At 38.7% G+C, this 24,467-nt stretch overlaps 1 protein-coding gene across 2 annotated transcripts in view; it reads right to left on the reverse strand.

Annotated features, from left to right (window-relative positions):
- Positions 1-24,467, reverse strand: part of PDE11A (phosphodiesterase 11A) — a 455,368-nt gene that overhangs the window by 191,974 nt on the left and 238,927 nt on the right. For both annotated transcript variants that reach the window (XM_031651382.1, XM_009182512.4), the window contains one exon: positions 23,232-23,364. In XM_031651382.1, coding sequence (XP_031507242.1) covers positions 23,232-23,351 — 120 coding nt within the window. In that variant the 5' untranslated portion in view covers positions 23,352-23,364. The remainder of the gene's footprint in view (positions 1-23,231; positions 23,365-24,467) is intronic.

Genomic DNA, 24,467 nt, shown 5'->3' on the forward strand with positions numbered 1-24,467 from the left:
TTTTGAAGATTAACATGCATGTAGAAAGGCCCCAAAATTGTAAGTATGCAGCTTAATGGATTTTTACAAAATGAACAGATCTATGCAATTACCACCAAGATCAACACATAGAATATTATCACCACCCCAGAAGCCACCTCCATGCCCCTAAATTCTTGTACATACTTAGTGCACATATGCATTTCTGATAGGCATATACTTACAATAAAATTGCTGAGTTATTCACAAGTTCAGCTTCAAAATATATATTTTTAAAGTTTTGCAAAGTACTTGTACCAATTTACTTTCTAACCAGAAGTGTATGAGAGTTCCAGTTGATTTACATCATCACCAACATTTGATGTTGTCAGGCTTTAAAAAAAAATTTTGACAATCCTGATAGATATGTGGTTGTATCTCCTTGTGAAAGTAATTTGATTATCTCTGATGACTAGGGTGACCATAAATCCTGGTTTAAGTCTGTTTTCCTGACATAATTATTTAATAATATGCCTTTCATTCTCAAAAGTGTCCAAATTTGGGCAATAAATTTATAATTTTCCTACTTATGATTAATGAAGTTGAGCAACTTTTCATATATTTATCATCTATTTCTACTCTCTTCCATGAAGCGCCTGTTCAGAACTTTGGACTTTTTCTTGTTGGATTGTCTGATTTTTAAAAATTGGCTTGTAAAAGTTTCTTCTATATTCTGGATAAGAGCCCTCTGCAAGATATATGTATTACAAATATTTTTCTTATTCTATGGCTTGTTTTTCCACTCTTTTAATGGTGTCTTTTTATTCAGAGGTCCCTAATACGATATAGTCAAATATTTCAATTGTTAAATTTACAGTTAGTACTTTTTTGGTTTTATTCACGAAATCTTTCCGTACTCCAACCTCATGAAGATATTCTTCTATGCTTTTCCTAGAATCTTTATTGTTTTAACTTTCACATTTAAATTTATAATCCAACTGAAAATGATTTTCATGTATAATATGAGCTAGGAGTCAAAATTTTTTTTTTTTTTTTGAAATGGATATTCAATTGCTCCAGCACTGTTTTGAGGGAAAAAGCAATACCTCTTCCCAGCACTCTACTGTGCCATCGCTTTCATTAATCAACTGTCCATATATATTTGGATCTGTTTCTGAACTCTCTGTTCTATTCCATTGATCTAGGTATCTGCCCTTATGCCAGTACCATACTGTCTTAAATAACACGGTTGTGTAATAAGGCTCAGTATCTGGTAGTGCAAATCCTCCAACTTTGTACTTCTTCAAGATTGTCTTGACTATTTTTGACCTCTGGCATTTACATGAAAATTTTAGAATCAATTTGCAGTTTATACACATACGTATACATTCCTGGGATTTTTATTGGTATTTTTTGAATCTAACAATTTGGGGGAGAATTGACACATATACAAAACTGAGTCTTTCAATCCATAAATATCTCTTAATTTTTTTAAGGCTCTTAAAATTTCTCTTAGCAAAGTTTGGTATTTTCCCATGTAGTGTTCTTACACATAATTTGTTATATTTGTATCTTGACGTTTAAAAACTTCATGTTATTGTAAATGACATCAGTATTTTATTTTCTAATGCTTGTAATTGGTACATAAAAATATAATTGACTTTTTAATATTAAATTTGTTTCCATCAATCTTGCTACATTCAATTATTAACTTTAATATCTTACCTGTAAAGTGTTTTGGATTTTCTTGCCACATGATCACGTCATCTTATCCCTTAATTCTTATACCTTTTAGTCATGTAATTTTAGATGATATGATTTTTCCTTTTTTAGTTTGTTAACAGAGTGAATTACATCGATTGATATTTGAGAATTCCAGACGCAGAAACAAAAACATAAGCATAAATCATTCGTCCAGTGTACTCTTCCAAAAAATATTTATCTACCACCTCCTATGCACCAGACACATTGCTTAGTGTTGAGGATAGAAAAATGAATTCAAATAGTCATTACCCTTGAGCTACTCACAGTCTAGGAAAGATAGAAATATTGAGATAAAATAAGTGTTCAAGTAGAGGACGTTTAAACACTATTGGAAAGACAACGAACTCTGTTTAGAGAAATCAGGAGCAGCTTGAGATCCTTTACAGTGAGTCTTCAAAGACAACAATGATGATAATAAGCTCACATTTGTTGGATGCTCACTCTGTGTCTGGCACTCCGCTCAGCACTTTCTTATGCATTATTTTATACTTTTTACAACCACCCCATGAAGTAGGTACTGTTATCATCCTCTCTTATCAGATGAGACTTACAGAGATTAACTGCCTTGAATGAGAGAGACTGGCTCAAAGGAGCACAGCCAAAGGCAAACACATCCATCAAAGTTATCTTCCAAAAAAACAAACTGGTTTTCTTCCTCTCCCTAAGGATAAAATCTGAATTAAGGCAATACCAGTAAGCATGAAGAGAAGAAAGCCAATTTTAGAGAGGTATAATCTATAGACTCAGGCTAGCCATAGCAGCACTAGGATGGCTGGGTCTGCTTTGTTTTGCTGAGGGAGGGTCACATATTGTACGGACCACTGGGTCTCAGGCAGCACCAAGTAGTAAACACAATTGTCTCTGCCAACTCTGGGACAACAGTAGCCCCTGTCTAACCTCTCCTACGAAATCTGGGCAGCTGAGGGACAGGTCACAATGGGCAAGAAGAAAAGGAACATGCAGTAAGAAAGACAATTTAGAAGCTGGTGGTGAGAAAAACAAACCTTAGGCTGTTCGCCAGTTAAATAAAAGAGAATTTTGTTTACCCATCACTTTTAAAGCACTACAGTTCCCCCAAAGAGTTTTTCTTTATTCTGGGAAAGTGGGAGTACACACTCTCCCATACCCATGGAGGATAGATAACATTGAGGTTTCTGGCTTGAGTAAATGTGGAAGAGTTCCTTGAAGTGCGGAACACAGGAAATTTGAGGGAAATGATACGAACTCCAAATGGACACACTTTACAAGTGGGAGGGGCTGGAGATACTAATCTTGGAGTCATCAGTCCTCTGTGTTAATTGCATGGGTAAGATTTAAGTTAATTGCATGGTTATTGCAAGAGAGAACTTGTCCAACAAAAAGACTAAAAATTGAACATTGGGGAACACAATATTTGGTGCTAGAAGAAAAAGTTGACATCAGTGACAGGGATGGACAAGAACTCCAAAGCTCATGCTCTTAACGTGAAGGCTTTACTGCATCTATAATGTGTGAACAGATTTCTACAACCTTTCTGGAAATAGGTTTATTGATGTGTATCTAGAGCCTAAAAAGTATAAATATCTACTCTTTGACCTGTCAATTTCATATCTAGGAATTTATCCTGTGATAATTATCAAAGCTATGCACATAGCTTTACATGTAAAAGTGTGAACCATGGCATTATTTATCTTAGTGATTTATTAGAATAACACAAATATTCAACTGGACGGAGGTGGTTAAGTAAATAATAGTACATTCATACAACAGAATATTATGCATCTAATTAAAATCATGCTATACAAGAACAGTTACTCACATGGAAAATATTTAATACATTAAATGATAATGGTGTACATGCCTGTGGTTATACAAAAGCATATTATATACATTTGAAGGATCCTGGAAAAATTATGACCATAATAGTTTCCTTTGAATTTCTTGGCTATGAGAATTTAAAAATTATTGTTCCTAGTTTGTAAATTTTAGATAATAAACACAGGTAATTTGTCCATAAGGGAAGAAGTTATTTTCTAAGTAGAACTTAGGGGAAGCAACAGTGTCCAATGCTATAGAAAAGTCTAATAAGATAAGGACTGAAAATGGCTTACTGAATTTAGCAACATAGTGGGATAATTGAAGGCAAAAATGGTCAAGGGAAGAAAGGATGTGATCAGGAATAAAATTCAAGTGGTTAGTCCTGGAAGAGAGGAAGGTCACACTGAGAAAGCAGAGCTGCGTCTATTCAGAGCTTGAGTCTTGTATGGGCTGAGCACAGGAGAAGAGGTGAAGCATCAGAGAATGCAGAGGGTGTCTTTAAAGTGTTTCCATCATGGTTGAGGGAAGGAGGAGAGGCTAAGGAATGGTGATGATCAACATGCTTGATGAGGCCAATTAGGTGGGAGAGGAGAACAAGGAAGGATGGCAGAGTGTGAGGAGAGTGAATTTTTCCATTTTAAAATCATTAATGAAATTCCCTAATGAAATTCAAAAATCATTAATGAAATTTCTAATTCCCTAAAAATTGCCTAAATTACCTGTGTTTATTATCTAAAATTTACAAACTAGGAACAATAATTGCCTATTTGAGGTAGCAGCTGTTGTTTCTGGAAAGCTGTGCTAATCCAGGTTAGTTCATGCAACCATATGAAAAGGCAAGGCCCAGGAGTTCATTTTATCCTTTGCAGGGGCTGGAAGAAAAGGAGAAGGGAGATGAAAGCACAGGATGTCTAAATAGATTCCAAACAGGGAGAAAAAGTAATAAGCAAGTATAAAGGAAAGAATCATTCCTGTTCACCAGATAACCCCAACTCTCCATATCAAATCAGTCAATGGAGCTCAAAAATGCCCATCAGCCACACCACCCCAACGAAGTCACCCAAAGTTTCAATGCCTCAATTTTATCATTAATATTTATCTCCTGCACACCAAAATGGTAACATTGGTTATCTTCATATTTCGGCCTCACAGCTGATTCTCATCTTTGTGCTTTTTCTTGTTTTCCAAGTTGTTTTATGAAAATTTGTGTGTGAAAGGGTTTCAAAATTTGTAAGGAGTTTTACAAATACAAATATTACTAATATTGAAAAGAACACCTGCCAAAAAATTCTGCTCTGTTGTTCCACACGGTGCCTGCTTGGTCATTCTTGGTTTAACATTCACACCATTAGAGTCTCAAAAGTTAGACCATGTGAGACAAAGCAGCCTTTCTAGAAGGCAACAGTTAAACTAAATATATTTCTGGGAGTGGTTAGTTCTTTCCAATCAAAGATATGTCTACTTAAAAATGTTACCTAGTTTCTGTCCTCATGGGGCCTTTTCAATTAATGGATCTAATTAAAGATGGTTTAGCTCTTGGAGCCATCAACATGTACTTGTTATATTTTCCAGTCTCTCAAAGGTGGTCAAAGGAAATGTTAAATAAATTGGTGATAATATAATACTATTTATTAATGTTCAGTGTATTTCCTTTCTCTAGAAAGATATGCAGAACTTTAACAATAATCTAAAGCAATACTTTCTCCCCAAAGGTAATCTATTGGTGAGAAATTCTAGTAACCAGACAAGCTGAGGGAGCCAATGTTCCAAGTCAGTCCCTTGATTTCCATGAAATAAGAGAGAGAGAATTGAGTTTGGTCTGTCTTATCTACACATAGGATCAATCCTAATGGCTTGTAGAATAGTGTCTGTACATGATTCTTTAAATTCTTGACAAAATAAATGATCATGCTTGGAGCTGAGGCATTTTCTCCACTGCCCATGCAGCAAAGTCTGTTGGATTCTTAGAGCTGTGGGACTTGTATTTGTTTTCACTACCCACTGCTTCCCCATTCTATATTTTATTTAAGTCTTAGTAATCCCCCTAACTTCTAACCTCTAACCTTCCTTCCCCTCCTGCTCATCTGTAATTCTTATGTCCACTGTCCAATCTACCCTTCTTCTCAGGAAAGGTTCTCAAACTGGTTCACACTAAGTAACAGAAACTGAGAGAAGATTGACAAGAGCAAATGAATTTCAGCTGATCCACAGAGCTTTGTCTCTTAATGTTTTCAATTTTGCACATTTCCCTTTGTAACAGAAGCACAACTGATAGACCAGAAAGTGTTACAGAGAATAGAGAATGACCTCTCCTGCCAGGCTAGCTCTCAGCAGCCATTGTGGGGGTGCGGGAGTGCTCCATCACAAAGATCTGGCAGGCAAAATGGGCTTTAACGCTCTCAGTCACAGAATCTCAGAGCCTGGAGCCCCATTAGCTTTAACTGCTACATGACAAGGATAAGTACTATTGAGTTGTCTATAATAGGTTTTAAAAAATCAGAGGAAAAACTTTACATGGAAGAACTGCATGGGACTGAAGAGCTACAGAGTTTAGATCACACCGCCTTAGTGTTAATTGTGTAACTCTGGGCATTGGCCTTCCATGGCAGAGGAGATCTAGGTGCTGATGGGTTTCCTGCCTCTCCTGAATTTGTAACAAATAAATGGACCACCAAATCCATTCATGCATAAGGCCTGCCCTACTTTTCAGTTAATTTCTGACATTCCCTTTGCTGAATGAACCTTTTCTATTTAAATGTTGAGTCAAAGTGTTCATTCTTATTGTAGGCAAAAAGCAAATACTGCATGTGATGGCTCTGAAAATTCTCTCCATAACTATACAAATGGAAGGAAATACTGAATTAAACAATAGAATATAATACCTTAGATTGACTAAATAATGGCTTGTTTTGCATTAATGTATTTGTTTTAATGTGTTCTTGGAATCTAATAAGAAGAGAAGGGCAGAAAGTGTCACAGATGATAAACTAAAGTGCAACTAACTAAAGAAAATTGAATTCAGAGGCACAATGCCAGTTGAAAGCAAGGACAGAATGATTGTAATGGTGAAGATATTTGTAAATAGAGTATGCATTCTAAGAAGTCACATAATACAAGAGCAGGTCATCTGCAAATGCAGTTTATGTACATGCTGTTGGGACAATCTCAGACAATGCTCCTAGTTGGAATAAATTCCAAGAAACAAAGGCAAAGGCGAATAGAAAATAATCCATCTGAATTCCCCAAAGATACAGCAAGGCAAGTTGACTTGTTTAGCTATTGTATTATTTCAATCACAGTTTTCGATAATTGTTTATAACCTTAAGAAGACTCACAGTAACCTGGTAAGACATAATTTCATATAAGATATAGAGAGTCTAAGATTTTAGAATATCTTAAAATTTTTCATGATTATAAAAATAATATGAACACATGAAAAATTTAAAGCATGAATAAAATTAAAAGCTCTAACCCTGCCGTCTATAGAGATAGCAATTATTAACAGGTTGGTACCAGTCCTTCCTCACCTTTTCCTATAAATATGTATTAAGTTCATATGTCAATATATAATATATTTAATGACATAAAGCATATACATAAAGTATACATAGATAATATATTCAACAATATTGAACAATATTCAACAAGAATGTCTATTATGTCCTAAACATTGTTCTAGGTGTTGGGAATATATCAGTGGAAAAAAAAACAACAAAATCTTCACCTTCATAGAGCTTACATTTTAGTGATAGAAGAGAGATGGTAAACAATACAAAGATAAATGAATAAATTATATGTTAGAAGATGGTAAGATGATGGGGAAAAAACAGAGCATGATAAGAGGAGTAAGGAGTACCAAGGGTATCAGGCCTCACTGTCAGGTAACATTTGAACAACGGTCTTAAAAGGGAGAGGATATGAGCCATGCAGATATTGGGGGAAGAGTATTTCAGCTGAGGGAGTAGCCAGTGCAAAGCCCCTGAGGTGGGTGTGTAAGTGGCACGTTGTAGGAACAAAGAGACTAGTGTGGCTTGCATAGTATGAGTAAGGGATGAGGGTGAATGATAGGGTGCCAGATGGTGTTTGGCACTGTAGGTCTCTGAAAGAATTGCAAATTTGGCTTTTACTCCAGTGAAACAAGGAGACGCTGAAGAGTGTGTGGGTAGAGTTGTAATTTAACTTAAAATTTAATAGCCTCTGACTATTGTGTTGAGAAAAGAGTATAGAGGGGAAAAGTGAAAGGAGAGGAACAGTTTAACAGGATTTGTACATGAAATAGTACAGCGATGATGGTAGCTTGGATGTCGGTGGTAGCAGCTGAGTGGTAAAAAGTGGTCAGATGCTGGATAAATTATGCAATTGGACTTCCTGATGAATTCATGTTCAACATGAGAGAAAGGGAGAATCATGCCTATACTTTTTTTGACATAAGCATCCTGAAGGATCGTGTTGCCTCAATAGAGATATGGAAACAGAGAGAGGAGCAGGCTTGGGGGGCAGGAGACTATAGTCTGTGCTTTAGACATGTTAAGTTTAAAATATCTATTAAAAATATGCATATACTGGCCGGGCGTGGTGGCTTACGCCTGTAATCCCAGCACTTTGGGAAGCCGAAGCGGGTGGATCACGAGGTCAGGAGATCGAAATCATCCTGGCTAACACGGTGAAACCTCGTCTCTACGAAAAATACAAAAAAAAATTAGCCAGGCGTGGTTGCGGGCGCCTGTAGTCCCAAAGTACTGTGATTACAGGCGTGAGCCACCATGCCCGGCCTATGATAGGCAAAATTCTAACATGGCCTCTAAGAATCCCACCTGCCACCACCCCCAACTCTGGCTTCCTTCATATCTTGAATAATCCCTTTCCTCGAGTGTGGACAGGACCTGTGAATATGTTAGGACAGTCACTTCCCTGAGATTGTATAAGCCACTCTGGACATTATGTAAGCTTACATAATGTCCAGAGAGGCTTATACAATCTCAGGAGTGATCATCCCATCGTCTTTGCCATGTAACGTAACATCACCAGGGAAGTGACTGTCCTAACATATTCACAGGTCCTGTCCACACTCAAGGAAAGGAAAGTCCCAGATACTCGGGAGGCTGAGGCAGGAGAATGGCGTGAACCTGGGAAGTGGAGCTTGCAGTGAGCCAAAGAGAAGTATGTTTAAAATAACATATAGAAGTGTGTATAGAATAATATATGTGAGTGTATATACATAAACAGTATATGCATATTTTCTTTTTTTTTTGAGACGGAGTCTTGCTCTGTCACCCAGGCTGGAGTGCAGTGGCATGATCTTGGCTCACCTGTAATCCCAGTTACTCGGGAGGCTGAGGCAACAGAATTGCTTGAACCCAGGAGGCAGAGGTTGCAGTGAGCTGAGAATGTGCCACTGCACTCCAGCCTGGGTGAAAGAGAAAGACTCCATCTCAAATAATAATAATAATAATAATAATCGGGTGTTGTTTTCAAGTGCTGAGTTTGTGGTGATCTGTTTTGCTGCAGTGGGAAATCAATATACATAATAATCCTGACAATGTCTTCGGAAACAAACATGGATACCCTGTTCCCATGGAGCAGATGACTGATAAAGCTACAAAACCTAAGAACAGATGACTCATAAACATGAGGGTTTCTTGTACCACCATAAATAAACAATATTATATTGAGTAGGTCTTTCCTGTCTTACATTCTTTCTAGAGACTCTTGTAACAGAATAAACAGTGATTTTCATAAGGTTGCAGAATTTAAAGCTCACAAACTTAGTGCTGGCTCTGTGACATCTTATAAAATCTTTTGTCATAATTTTTCCACCCATAAGCCAAAGAGTTTGGCCTTAAAACCACATATGCTATCAAGCCCAGCAGGTGCCACTTTTGAGAGCCAAGTCAAACAGGCATTCAGAAGGCAAGCAATCACTATGGCTCACCTGCTAAGTCTGCTCTGTTCACCACAAGGAGGGACTCCATTAAATATTTAAGACAATCACTAAGAGAACACCCAGCAGGTAAACAACTATGATTACTTGCCCCATAGCCCTCTCAGCAGGCATCTGACAGCACTTGGGATGGGGTTTACATCACATTAAAGACATCCCTTTGTAGCTTCTATCAAAAGGAAGACCAACAGTTTCAAAACTGAGATTTCAAAATAAAGATCATTCTCTTGCTGCATATCTTTGGGCAGAGTTTCTAAGGACTTCCCTGAATTTTATCAAGATAGGAAAACACAGAAATTAGAAATTAGTTTCCCTTCATACATTAACTGTATACCTAAAGCAAAGCTTGATAGAGTAAATTATCTCTTACTAACAGAAAATAGCCACTGGCATCATGAATTCCCAAACTGGAAAGCTTCCTATGCTAGTCCGAATTGAAGAAGAAACTATCAAATGCACACAAATGGGTGTATTGGGATCAGCACCAGCAGTTATCAGTCTGAAGAATTCACAATATGGTCCATGGGGCAAGTCATTCATAAGTTGCTGCTGAAATATTTCATTCACATAATAGGGAACACCTCCCTATCCCACCAACACTGATCAGGAAAACCCATTTGGGCTTAACATGAACAAAAACTAAACCTCTATTGTATTAAGCCACAGAAATTTTGAAGTTTATATATTACTTTAACTGATACAGGGATTGTAAATGTAGTCATCAGGGCTATGTTTGAAATATACAAGTGTAACTGGCTTTAGCTATATGTTTTAAGGGTTGGTGGGTTGCATAAGCTTGGACAGTACAGGTATTACAGTAGGTAGCTAGTCAGGCAGGAGCAGGGCAGGAGAGCCCCGTCCCCCCCGACCTCCACAAATGTCAGGTGACCATCAGGTGATGGTCAGGTGGTTGTTAAACTGTCTCTCTAAAATAATAATTGGCCACAGCCAGTGCCAACAAAAGGCAGTCTCCCGATAGATAGAAAAACCCTGAAATTAGTGACCAGTAGTGTGATGGTTAATACTGAGTGTTAACTTGATTGGATTCTAGGATGCAAAGTATTGATCCTGGGTGTGTCTGTGAGGGTGTTGCCAAAGGAGATTAACATTTGAGTCAGTGGGCTGAGAAAGGCAAACCCACCTCTAACCTGGGTAGGCACCATCTAATCAGCTGCCAGCACAGCTAGAATATAAAGCAGACAAAAAAATGTGAACAGCCTACATCTTTCTCTTGTGCTGGATGCTTCCTGCCCTCGAACATGGGTCTCCAAGTTCTTCAGCTTTGGGACTAGGACTGGCTTCCTTTCTCCTCAACTTACAGCCTATTGTAGGACCTTGTGATCATATGAGTGAATACTTCTTAACACTCAAATACAAATATATATATATGTATCTCCTATTAGTTCTGTCTTTCTAGGCAACCCCGACTAATACAAGTAGCTTCCTGATAAGATCTTGGGAGTTGGGCTAGCAGACTCAAGCATGTGCATTAAGAGGCAAAATGGTAGCGTTTAACTGATATATGATCTTCAAGAAACATTCAGCTGGTAAGGGAAGAATGCCTCCAGTAAGCATGCATACAACTCCAGTAAACACACTGTGCGTGCTCCCCTTCCAAGCGCTAGCAGGCCACTATGTATACAGACAGCACACTCCAAGGGAAGAATCAGAGAGAAGGAATGAGAGATCCTGGAAGTATGTCAATGTATAAAATTCCAAGTCAAAGATCAAACAGCGCACTTGATTTCTTAAGTCACCTGCTTGGCCCTCCAAGTGTAGTTTACTTCCTTTCATTCCTGCTCTAAAGCTTTTTTTAAAAAAACTTTCAATCCTGCTCTAAAACTTGCCATAGTCTCTCCTTCTGCCTAATGCCCCTCAGTCAAATTCTTTCTTCTGAGGAGGCAAGAATTGAGGTTGCTTCAGACCCACATGGATTTGCCACCACTAACACAGCCAGCCCCCACATTTAGTCATCTCCAATGTGCCTAGGAAACCTGGTCCCTGGATGTCTGGCCACTTTTATCATACTGCTGGCTCCTATAAGGGAGGACCTGGTGACTATATCTGCACAGTTTATAAGGTATTTATGTAGAACTTCACATGTTGCAAACTAAGTGGTATGCCCAAGACTCCTCAGCTCATGAGCAGAGCAGATAGGACAAAAAGGTAGGTATGCTGGCCATGAGTTCATGTACCTGTGAGAAGGGAGAAAGGAGGAATGTGGTGACTCTATTGCCTAGGCAGACCCTCAGCAGCTGATGCTCTCCCCAAGAGGATGCTAAAGGAAAGAGCATTGAATCAGGAACCAGAAGGCCCAGAGTGTGTTCTGTGCTCTGCCTTAAGAAAGCTGCATGGCCTTGGCAGATCACTTCAACTCTCCAAGTCTCCATTTCCTCCCCTGTAAGCTAAAAAATATCCAGTATTTCTATTTACTGAAAATTGATGTATCCATAGTATGAAATCCCAGAATAGGGCCAATCCATTTTGGGGTATTCTATCCCAATTTCTGATGTATTGTGGTCAGTAACAAGAATTCAGTTGCCAGAATTAGCCACTGAGCTATTGAGAAATTTAGAATAGATATTAGTGATAGAGGCAGGAGGCAGACAAAGGCCTAGACAGAGAAGGCTCTCCAGAGTTTCCAACCTGCCCCACAAGTGTTCCACCAGATGTTTTGTGCATATAAGGGAACCTGCACAGGCGGCTTACTTGGGCATGCCCGCAGCAGACTGGAGGCCCACATGCACTGGGGGAATGCTGTGGAGCCACCAGAAATTTGGACCTAATGCAGAGGTAGAGCTGGCCTCTTCAGCTGGTGTGTAGTGGTGCTGGTATTCAATTTGGGAGGTGGAAACCTGCTTGCAGGACCCCCTGTCTTTGCTGAGAGGCTTCTTCTCACTTAATAAATTCCACCCTCCCACCCTTCCATGTGTCTGCCTAATTCTTCCTGGTCATGAGACAAGAACCCAGATTAGCTGACCTAAGGAGCAAAAAAATTCTGCATCATTTTGGTGGCCTCTATGGGGACTTGTCAGAAGGGTGAGTAAAATGTGGACCCAAACATCTCTCTCACTTTTGTTTCTGGGCTTTTTCACCCTTAGACTTTTTCTGAAGGCAGGGGAAACTGCCCCCTTCCCTGCCCCATCATTCTCAGGCATTGGAAATGTCGGCCTCAGTCCAACCCAGTCTTTTCCATGGATTTTCCTTCATTTTGGGGGGAATGTATTGACACCTATCTTTTCGTTTACAATATTAGGGGCGTATCATCCTCACCTCAATGGTCGCAGGCATGTGCACAGGACAGACGGGTGAGCGGTGGCTCCCTGTCCCACTCCCTCCGGTCTGGGGCACATGGCCTGGGCCTGGGGTGGCTAGCTGGCCAGTATTCCCCTGATCAAGGGGTCCAGCTTGGTGGGAGCCCCAGGGAGGAGACAGCAATTAAAGGTTTTTCTCCCTGATGGAGAAACCCATTTGCATAAGAATAAGAGGTTTCTCCCCAAGGAATCTTCCCAGGCCTGCACCTTAGCTTTTTTTCCTTCCTTTTCTCCACCCTGTTAGTAGTTAATGAAGCCTTGCAGATATAGGGAGATTTTCTATGCAAGAGTTTTTTTTTTCCTTTTGGAAGGCATCTTGTTAGGCCAGGACCCCAATTCACAAGACACCCTTTTTTTGTCCCTTGTTTGAGGAGAACCCAGCTCCTCAGCTTTACCTTAGCATTCAGTTTATGATCAGGAGGCGGCATCCAGCTGCTGGCTGCAGTCTGTCAAGGTCTAAGGAACTCAAAGGTTATGACAACAGTGGAGACAGGGCATACGTGGGTGAGTACAGATATTCCCACCTTCTAGGCCCCTCTGTTAACATGGGTGGAAGCTGCGCTGACACTCATGGGTAGCACCCTGTCAAGGTTGCTAGGACTTGAAGATATAAGGACAGAAGAAAGAAAAGAAACATCTCTTCTTTCTTTTCCTCATGTACCCCATATTCGCTGGGAAGACAAAGGAATTAGGGACACCTCATCTCCTCTTCCTAGCTGGGTAACCATTCATCTTTAGTCTGTACCTCTCTCAAATGCATCCTGAGGCCTGAGGGCTCCTTTCTTTTTCCTTTTTCCTCTGTCCTCTCTTCACAGAGGGGTAATTGTGTCCCTGTACTACAGGATACTCCCCTTGGATGCATCTCCAACTGGGAAAAGTTAATTTCCCAAACTCGGGAGGCTGAGGCAGGAGAATTGTTTGAACCCAGGAGGTGGAGGTTGGAGTGAGCCAAAATCACGCCACTTCACTCCAGCCTGGGCGAGTAAGACTCCATCTCAAAAGAAAGAAAGAAAGAAAAACAATTCAGGAGCAAGATGGCAGTTCTCTGGAGGTTGAGTGTCCTCTGTGGCACCCAAGGAAGCTGGCTTAGAACTGAGCTGAGGGGAAGGGAATCCAGAAGCCTGACACACCAGCAAAAGGTAAAAGTTTGTTTTTTTTTTTACCAGTTGGACTTTTGGCCTCTCCCTCCCTGTGCAAACCAGTAAAAGGAATGGTAAGGATCACTGTTTACATTCTCTGTAAAGTTTTGATTAATGAAAAAGGATTTATGAGTTTTGTCTTAAGCTGTAGCCAATCTGGTATGCTTTACATGTCTTTCTGTATGGTTCTATCAGAAAGAGGGGTACTTTAGGATAGGATGTGGGTGTAGGACCCCGTAAGTCCACTTTTCAAGTCAGCCCAACAAACTGATCAGTAACAAACTTGGCTGCAGGCCTGTATCTTGTTTACGTCCTTGGGAGCATGACCTGTAACCACGTGGGAGTGCTTTTAGTCTCTGACATTTTACAATGGTGGCTCAGGTTCAATCTTGGCTTGAAGAATGAGTACTTTCAAGTCAATAGCTGTGTGACTTCTACCATTTGCTGATTCTCTTCCCCTCCACGAACAACTTCTAGCTTCTCTTCTTAAATCTTCCCTTCTCTGAGCTACCCTTAAAGATTCTAGATGTTGTAAAAACTGCTTACCTCCCCTTTGAAAATACTTCATATACTCATAGTTAAGTCATAACCTTAATTGAGGCTTGTTGGTTTCACCTGTGAGGTTACTTTTGGTAAAGTTCGAAAGCCAGAAATATTGGCTGCTTGGCATGGCTAAAGGCAGGTACTAAGGGATTTAAAAGGACTTTCTTAAGCAGCACTCAGCTTAATTAAAAGTGGATACCTAAGTATGTTTAAAGGACCTTTATGGTTTTTTTCTCTTCTTGAATCTTGTTTTTCTGGAAAAAAGGTTTCTTCTCAGTTGACTGAATTATTTTTCTCCATTTTGTCTTGCCACTCTTAATGCACCCATGAGAGGTCCTAAAATAATTTCTGATGGCCTGCGACTCCTTGGGAAAAACAGAAAAGGCACCACAGATCTCATTTTATGAGAAACCTCTGTTTTCCTCATGGAACCCCAGAAATTAGAGGCAGATAGATCCCTCTCAAAATCTGTTTTTGTCTTCCAGCCATATCCGTTTGTTAGGCCCTAGAAAATACGAGCTTTCCTAGCCTTGCTCTTAAAGGGCTCCACCCAGAGGCCAATAATCAAATTAGACTGGCAAATGAAAAATCTTACAACTACTGGATTTTCTTCTGTCTGTCTATATAATCATATGTGTGTTATGTTTATAAAGAAAAGAGCTCTAATTAATTGGTTTGAAGAAAAATAAGCACTTAGATGAATTTTTTTTTAAAGAAAGATAAAAGTTGTAATACTTTTTAGTTCATGCGACTTTAATCTTTGAGATATAAAAACAGTCTTAAAGATTATTGGTAAAATGTAAACGTCATCAAAATGTAAATAGGTGGTCAAAACTATGCAAATCAGGTATTAGGTTTGCTAAATGTTTTAAGGTTGTAAACTGCTTCTTTGGCTTTTGAGAACTGTTCAACTTGCCTGCTTTACAACTTGGTAAGACCTGGGGACATATGGAATTAACCAGATTCTTAACTATGCTGGAAGGAGTCAAACTTTATTGGCACCTAGTACATAATTAAAACAACTTACCAGATTTTACATTAACGTTAAAAACTGCTAAGAGTTACCATTATACATGTAATTGAGACCACTGAAAATGAATTTGCATGCAAGGTGTGTAAGAAATGGTGTGTAAAATATGTTTTTAGTAAAAGATTTTAATAATGTGTGGAAATGTAAATTTTTACCTAGGGTTAAAGGATTGTTTTGAATTAGATGAGATAAAGCTTAAGGTTTAAACAAGTTGTGGAAAGATTGTAAAAAATTAATCTTGCAAAAGGAATTCTGTGCATGAACAGACTGACTAAATTCAAAAGAGTACTATACAGTTATTTCTGTAAATTGTGCATTGAAATGAAAGCACACCAACATTCTCTTAAGTCACCAATATGCTCTTTAGCAAAATTTGTAAAGGGTTATAAAAAGTTCATAGGAATCTTACCTCATGGTCAAACTGGTTAAGATTGGATAGAATTGTCTGTAAGATTTCATTAGAAAACTGAGTTGACATTAATAGTAGACTAATGCAAGGGTAAAATTTGGCTTTCTTTCCCTTGAGTAAGATTTCCATATAATAGTAAAGGATAATGAAAGTTTTTTTACCTTAAAAATTTTTTTTGAGTCATCATTTTGGCTAAATAGCTTATGGTAATCTGGAATTGTATTTCTTAATATCAAGTGTTCTAAATCTCAAATATATTTAACAGGCAAAAATCAAACTGCAGTTCCTGACCCCTAGCTTTTGGATGTTACAGAGGGCCACTGAAGCATCCGAAAGAGAGGTAAACAGGATTATTCGACATGTTTAGGTACATGGGATTGCCAAAATGATGCTTAATTTTCTTCAGGTTATATTTCAGTGAATAACATTAATATATCTTCCAAAATTGTATGGGATTTCTAAAATTCTAATGTCTGAGTATATGCTATCAATCATAATTAAGGTTATTATATTAAGTTATTGTAAACCACAGAGATAACCAAATTTCTTTGTCAATCGTGTTTTTAACTGTAACTACTCTGGATATTTTGCTGTTCACAGACGATTGTTTTCTTGTTTTGATCCTCTTCAAAAGATGGTTTATAGTCAGCTGTAGAACTTTCACAGGTGATCTCAAATGCAGGTTTCTGTTAACGTTGTAGACCATGACATTGGAATAAAGGAAAAATGTACAGGATTCATGAAGAGCTGAAGTGTTCATGAATATCAAGCAGAACAAGAGTTAATTGAATGGAGTGAACTAATAGAAAAACTAAGTAATCTTTTTTAACTTTTGCTTAAAACATTGTTCATCCTTGTTTTCCAGAGTCAAGGAAACTTTTGTTTTGAGCTATTTACAGTCTTTAATAATTGAATAAGGTATACTCTTGTAGACAAAAGTTGGAGCATATTTGTTTCTCTCTGCCAGGTTCCTCTAGAGTTTGAAAACTATTTGTGAGTATTCTTCTTTTTTTTTTTTCTTTGAGATGGAGTCTCGCTCTGTTGCCCAGGCTGGAGTGCAGTGACCGGGTCTCGGCTCACTGCAAGTTCTGCCTCCCAGGTTTACACCATTCTCCTGCCTCAGCCTCCTGAGTAGCTGGGACTACAGGCACCCGCCACCTCGCCCGGCTAGTTTTTTTGTATTTTTTTAGTAGAGACAGGGTTTCACCGTGTTAGCCAGGATGGTCTCGATCTCCTGACCTCGTGATCCGCCCGTCTCGGCCTCCCAAAGTGCTGGGATTACAGGCTTGAGCCACCGTGCCCGGCCGAGTATTCTTAACTCATGACAATATAGCTATTTACGTCAGTGCAATAAGAATCTATGTTCTTTTGCAATAGGATGCAATTGGAGAAACTGTTTTATCAAGCCTTGTTTTATCAAGTCTTTGACTGGAATGGCATGCTGTCCTTTAGGGAATCAAGCTTGCCTTGCAGAGCCAATAAAAGACCCTTGGGAAAACTGTCCTCATACCTTGTCTACACAGTCCCTGTACAGGGTTTCTAACCTGTGGTGAGTAAAGAACGTCACTTTCTAACAGGCACAGGAATCCCATATTCTTGGGACTTAAGAAGACAGGAATTTACCTAACTCATAGATATTTGAGGATACAAACCTATGGCTGGGCTGGGCTTTAAAAGGTCTTATCTGAGATTCTGTGGAACAGAGTTCCATCAATATCAATTTAAAAGGCCTATGTGAAAGTCATTATTCTTGCTGCATTTTATGCAAATAATCAGGCCAAATATAAGACTAACGTTTATTGTGCAAACAACTCAGTCCTATCGTGATTTGTTTTTAACAAAAATGAGGGCTGAAGAGAGAAAAATTATGTTCCAGAACTTATCATACATTTGTCATTATATTCTAGTCTCATTAGTTGTTTTTAAGTTGTTGTCTGCATTTTAGATTCACCCTGCTTATTCCTGTGAACCAACCAGTGATCTCTGGCTGCAGCTCAGAAGAAACAAAAGGGATGGGTAATGTAAAAATCTGGATCAATATTCTAGTTCTGGGCAGTTATCCCACAAATCCTGCCAGGTGGTGGGAGTAAATAGGGTGCCCATAACCCGGAGGTTTCCTTTTTTGGGGAAATAACACCAAGAAAGCTAACCAAAGCCAAGCCCCATGCCCTCAAATCCTAGCAGGCATAACTATAGCCACTAGTTATCTCGGCATGCCAGCAGCCTTGGGATTTTTGAGCTCTCCTTACCCCCTACTTTTGTTTTATTTTGATACATCTTCTAATAACCAAGTTTTTCTCTTCTCCCCTTTAGGTCATCGAACTCCAAACGGTCATGCAACCAGAACCTCAGACGATGGCTCCCTTTTACTAGGGACCCGTAGATAGGCCTCTGAGGGAGATCTGACTGCCATCTTCCCAAAATAGTGCCCCTTGTCAGCAGGAAGCAGTTAAAATCTGTCTTTGTCCGTATTCTAATGGCAGTTAGATGTACCTCTTTGGAGAAGGAATGATAGAGGCAAGAGGCAGACAGAGAAGGGTCCCTGGAGAATCTTTGACCTGCCCCACAACTGTTTACGCCAGTTGTTTTGCACAGATAAGGGAACCTGCACAGGGTGCTTGCCTGCATGCCTGCAATGGACTGGAGGCCCACATGCTCTGGGGAAATGGGGTGGAGTCACCAGGAATTAACACCTTATGCAAGGAGGACCCCGGCCTCTTCAACTCATGTGTAGTGGTCCCGGTATTCAATTTGTGAGGTGGAAACCTGCTTGCAGGACCCCCCTCTCTCTGCTGAGAGCTTTATTTTTGCTTAATAAATTCTGTCCTCCTCACCTTTCAATATGTCTATGTGCCTAATTCTTTCTGGTCATGAGACAAGAACCCAGATTAGCTGAGTGAAGGAACAAAAAAAGAAAAAAAAAATGCTGCATCATTAGTGCTCTGAATAATTGTGTTTCTGGCAAATTTAAATCCATTAGGTACACTTAAGTTGAGAAAATTTGTTGGAAATATAGGAAATGCTCTGAAAAGGATTCCCCATGCTACCTCTTTGCAAATTATCTTTCTTGTTAACCAACCTGAAACTATTCAGAGAAGTCATTGCAGAGAACAAAAAAGCAAGCACTTTTCTCAGTGGAGATAATAATCATCAATTAATCCTGGATTTAAGAAAGTTTTTAATATTATACCACTGACAAATAACTATTCAACTGGGGAAAAATATGGACCCATGTACCAGACTCAACAAGAAAGGACTCAGACCTTTGCAGGAAGGCAACACAATTCTAAAAGGTGCTCTCTGTCTCTAGGATGATTCTAGAATCATTTTTAAGGGTGGTAAAACCACCTTTGCAAAAATTATAACAGTGAGAGAAAATTATGGCAGTGAAGGAGGTCTGATCTGGCCAACCTCCATCTTGCCTTTGTCCTTCAAGCTGCCCTTAATTATTTCTGGGCTTTGCCCAGGCTAACTTTGGGAGACATTTAGTTGATAGTAAATAATAATAGCTCTTCTCTCTCCAAAGCTCAATCATCTTTGTAAAGTTAATGAGAGGGCACCAGGCTAGGAGGAAAGAGAAGACTGAATTCTGTTAAGGTGTAGACATAAATGATTACCAGCCATTATTCTGGAGGTCACAAGATATGCAACTTCTCCAATTATTCTCGCAGATAACATCACTATTGTAGAACCTAAGATTGGCCTTTTGAGATGTCTTTTCAGGTTTTTTGCGCATCTGAGGAGACCAAAGTCTCCACGGGGACCCATCAACTGCTCCTGTGGCCCCATCCAGAAGCAACTTAGCACACATGAGGACCATTTCCCACCCACCTGTGATTACACCCCCAATCAGTCAGAAGCAAGCACCCACTGCCTAGCTACCCCCACCCCTTCACACAAACTATTTTTGAAAAACTCTAGCCCCCACATTCTCAGGGAGATTGATTTGAGTAATAACTCCATTTCCCACATGGTGTGACTGGCCTCATGTCTATTAAACTCTTTCTTTAATGCAATGCCGTGGTCTTGTTTTATCTGTGCGGATGGTTACAACGGGGTGAAAGTATGAAGCAATTTCATTTTGTCATGATTTTTTTTTTATCTTGAGGGAAATACTTGACACACTAATGAAAAAATATCACCTGAAATGGTTGTCTTTATCTTATGATCTATACCACCTTACATCAGGCATTGTGGGGAAAAGGTTCAGGTCTCTTAGCCTCTTGGGAGAGCCCTGTGACTCAGTCTTGAGTCTGTTTCATTTATTATTAATAAACAGTTGCCACCTGTCCCTGAGGTAAAATATAATTGAGGAGAGAGGAAGCATAAGCAGATAAATAGTTTTTAACCCGACCTAGTGACCATAAGACCTGCGATACATACACTTTTAACATACATACACAACATATACACACACATTTATAGGACATATCTACTAAATGTCTGTATTTAGACAGAACACAGTCTCTCTCTTCTTTCTTTCTTTCTTTCTTTCTTTTTCTTTCTTTCTTTCTTTCTCTTTCTTTCTCCTTCCTTCCTTCCTTCCTTCCTTCCTTCCTTCCTTCCTTCAACCTTCCTTCCTTCCTTCCTTCTTCCTTCCTTTCTTTCTTTCTTTCTTTCTTTCTTTCTTTCTTTCTTTCTTTCTTTCTTTCTTTCTTTCTTTCTTTCTTTTTCTTTTCTTTCTCTTTCACTGTCTCTCTCTTCCATCCCCAACCTGTCTATCACCTTTATGTGCATTAATTCCTTTCCAGTTTTTTCTCTCAGAATGAGAAGAGAAATGTAAACTACCTTTGAATTTCAGTACCATGCAAAGAAAACATGTAAAAATCAGCATACAATGCATCTTCAGATTCGCAATTAAAATTTAGTATTTGCTGCCACACAGATTGAAAGCGTTTGGGTGAGGGACTAACAAATAATGATGGTTTAAGTTCATGCTTTATTTTATCATAGAGAAGAAAGTGATTTCATGAAAGAGTCACTGCTTAACCTACCACAGTTTACTGTCTTCAGACATCATTGCTTCTAACCACTAAATAGGGACATGAAATTTTTATGCCCAATCCCACAGAAATAACTGTTGTCTTTTTGCCTTTGGAGACTCCACATTGTTCTTCTTATGGATCAGCAGAACAGACTGCCTTATTGGACTACACTACGAGCATGGAGGAAAATGTAATATGGCTCTATCACTAATCAGAAAAGGATATGGTAAAAATCTGCCTGTAGTAAAATGATATGGTATATTCAAACTCACTATATTGTAATAGCAAGAAGTATGCTTGAGATATTAATTGTGCTTACTCAATGTGGTATTTTTGATAAGAAAAAAAGAGCAATGATTGGACAAGAATTTTTTATTCCCTGGTAAAGGAAAAGATGCTTGTAGTTTATGATCCAGCATGTCATTCTCCTAGATATGAATTCTAGGAAAACTGTTATATTTGAGCACTTAGAGAATGTCCTTGCAATTATATATGTGACAGTAACTCACTGAATCCAAACATTCAGTCTCACTATAGTGGATAAACAAAGTGAGGCTTATTCAGTAGAATACTTGAAATAAATGAATACATTACATGTTTACATAACCCAGTAACGATGTTGAGAGGAAAAAAAAAGTAAGTCACAGACTAATACATATAGTATTTTTCAATTTATGCAATTTTCAGAGACATGAAAAATATAACAATATATTTGGTGGGGATTCAAACGTGCAATGAAACGATATAGAAAAACAAAGAACTGGTGAGTTCAAATTCAAGGAAGACAAAAACACAGCACAAGGCAAAAGTACATAAAATCAGTCCTAACCCAACCACAATGGAAAAGTATATAAATGTTGACATCTTTAAATCACTTTCAGTGTGCCAGTCATATAACCAAGTTAGTAGCGTTCTACCTTACCAGAGGAGAACTGAAGGACTTTGAACTGTGAACTTTCCTAAGGAAGGTAACTCGAATTTCAGATTTAATGTATAAAAACTGAGAAGAACTAGAGGGTAGTCAGTGTTAGGATAGCCAAGGGAGCAGCTGGAAAGGCACCCCACCCAGACTAGGAGTTCATGTAAGGATTTAGGAGCCTCTAACCTCAAGAAGGAATAGAGAATACATGGAAAATGTAGCCTGGGGAAGAGAGTGCTAGGCAGCTACAGGTAGGTGGTAAGTTTGGGAATATAAGATTTTCCTGCAGAGATCTGCAAAGATGATCTGACTGAAGTTATAAATTAGACTTGGACCCCAGCCCCCCTGCCATCACCATGTCCTGGCCACAGACAATGGAGATAGCACAGGGCAGGATTTAGAGTATCGGCTGTGGAGTTTGAGTGGTAGTAGAACTGAATCCTTGTCTGCCTCCAGAGCCATAGAGCAGTTCTCAATTTCTGTAAAATAGGAATGATGACATCTACTTCTCAGGGTTGATGGTTAACTGTTCAGTTGTTATCATTACTAACCTATCCCCTGCTTTGTAGCCAGTGTGATCATTCTAAAATACAACTCTTGCTTCTCCCCCATTTAAAACTCAGTGGTTTCCCATTGCACAGAACAAATACTCCAACTTCTTAACATGCCTTTCAAAGTCTTTTGGTGATCTGATCCCTGCTTCCCTCTCCAGTTTCATGCATCATGGCCCTTCAGCCACATTAGACCATCTCACTTCCCCAACACCCCATGTCTGCTCAGCTTTGCCTGGAACACATGTCTCCTCACCCTTCCTCACCAAAAAAATGCTACTCTTCAGAGCTCAGCTGGGCAATCTTCAATAGGAAGCCTTGCATTTAATCAATATGTATATATGAGTGTGTGTATATATATATATATAGTACACATATGTACATAGAGACATTATCAGTACATGTGAATTTATCTGTATGATACTCTACCTTAGAATGTAAACTTCAAAATTGTTTTAATATATTCTGTATATCAACACAGTGTGCTTAATTATTGTTAAACAATAACACCAACTTACTGTTTCTTGAAAGCAATTTTTATAAATACGGTAGTTGTTTTAAGGTCTATTGGGAAATAACTTTGTTATATACACTTCTTTATTAAGTAGTTCATAGTTTAATACAAAATATACCCAATCATAAAACAGCATCAGACTAAGGATAACCGTCTTGCTATAAATCAGGGTAGACTCTAAGTTTTTCTAACTTAGAGTGAACAGTAGGCAATGCTAAAAATAAGATCACAGGGGAAGGATGCAAAATAATTACCAGTAAACTCAGGAATTGCTGTCGATCTGTATAATGTTCCTTTTTGTGTTTCAACTGTTTTCAACAGTGTGACAACCGAACCTTAGGATTGCAGCCAGAGGGGCTCCTCTTACCTCTGCATCAAAGCGCGGATCCTGGTAGGCATCACTGATGTTCACTGGGAGGCCTGTTGAAGCAACCAGCTCAGCAATGCTATTATTTATTAGCCAGTCGGAGTACGATGATTTCTCCATGCTTTCTTTGAAACTATCAGAGCACCAAGGTAGGCAGGAAGAAAAGAGAGAAACATAAGTTTTCTTGAAAGCAAACACTATAAATTACACTAATATCAGGATAATCTGTCCTTATTAAGAAGCAGTAAGTGACGTTAGTCACAGAACAATAGCAAGGTAATTATCAGTGGCTACTTCGAAATGACTTACCTGCTATAATGTATAATAATTAAACCCATGGGCAGAAACCATAGATTCCCTATGATTCAGAGAGAAACTCTAGGTGGTATTTAGGTCCCAAAGCTGGCAATCATATGTAAGGACCAAAATTAACAATAAGATACCAACAACTAATAAAATTCCATCAACCTCCCAGCTTACCCTTTTTAATTGAATAGACTAGATGTTTTGGCACAAGGAAGAATGAAACCCAAATGGGGAAAAATCAGGAAGTAAACTGAGAGTTTAAAAAATTACAAATGCAGCAAAAGAACGTATCTAGACTATGGCCTTTTAATTAGTAATTATTTGAAAAACAATTTTACTATCTTAGTCATTATTTTAATAACAGTAATATTTTAATAACTATTTTAGTATCTTAGTTAACTATTTTGGTAATTTTAGATTATGTTTCTTAACAATAGCACATATCCCACTTACAAAATCTCACTTAAAAGCCTATTTTAATGCAACAGACCCTTAACATTAATAATTAAAACTATTTTCATATTTAATTTGAACAAGGAATTTTATGCTACGTGATTTTTTTAACTTTCCCCTGTATCACCTTCATGACAGACCCTACATATACAGAAATGCTGTAAGAATTAGTTAATATCCCCCATTCTTCTCCTCCTTTCCATCTTTTCTTCCACAAGTATATATTGAGCACTGCCAGGAGCTGTGGAGATACAAAATTGAGAACTGCTCAAATTAGTATTGGCCAGGAAAATTTTCCTGGATGATGTCTGATTTGTGGCTTGGCAAGTGATAACTGAAATTATGTGAATGGATGCAAGCATACTAGGGCAAGGTTTTCAAGCTGACTTCTGTGGAACCCTGGATTTCATGAGATGTTAAATGAGTATACTACAGCAAGAATAATAATCACTCTATTGACTTTTTAATCTAAACTGC

The sequence above is a fragment of the Papio anubis genome, chromosome 10, assembly GCF_008728515.1.
Source record: "Papio anubis isolate 15944 chromosome 10, Panubis1.0, whole genome shotgun sequence".
Taxonomy (NCBI): domain Eukaryota; kingdom Metazoa; phylum Chordata; class Mammalia; order Primates; family Cercopithecidae; genus Papio; species Papio anubis.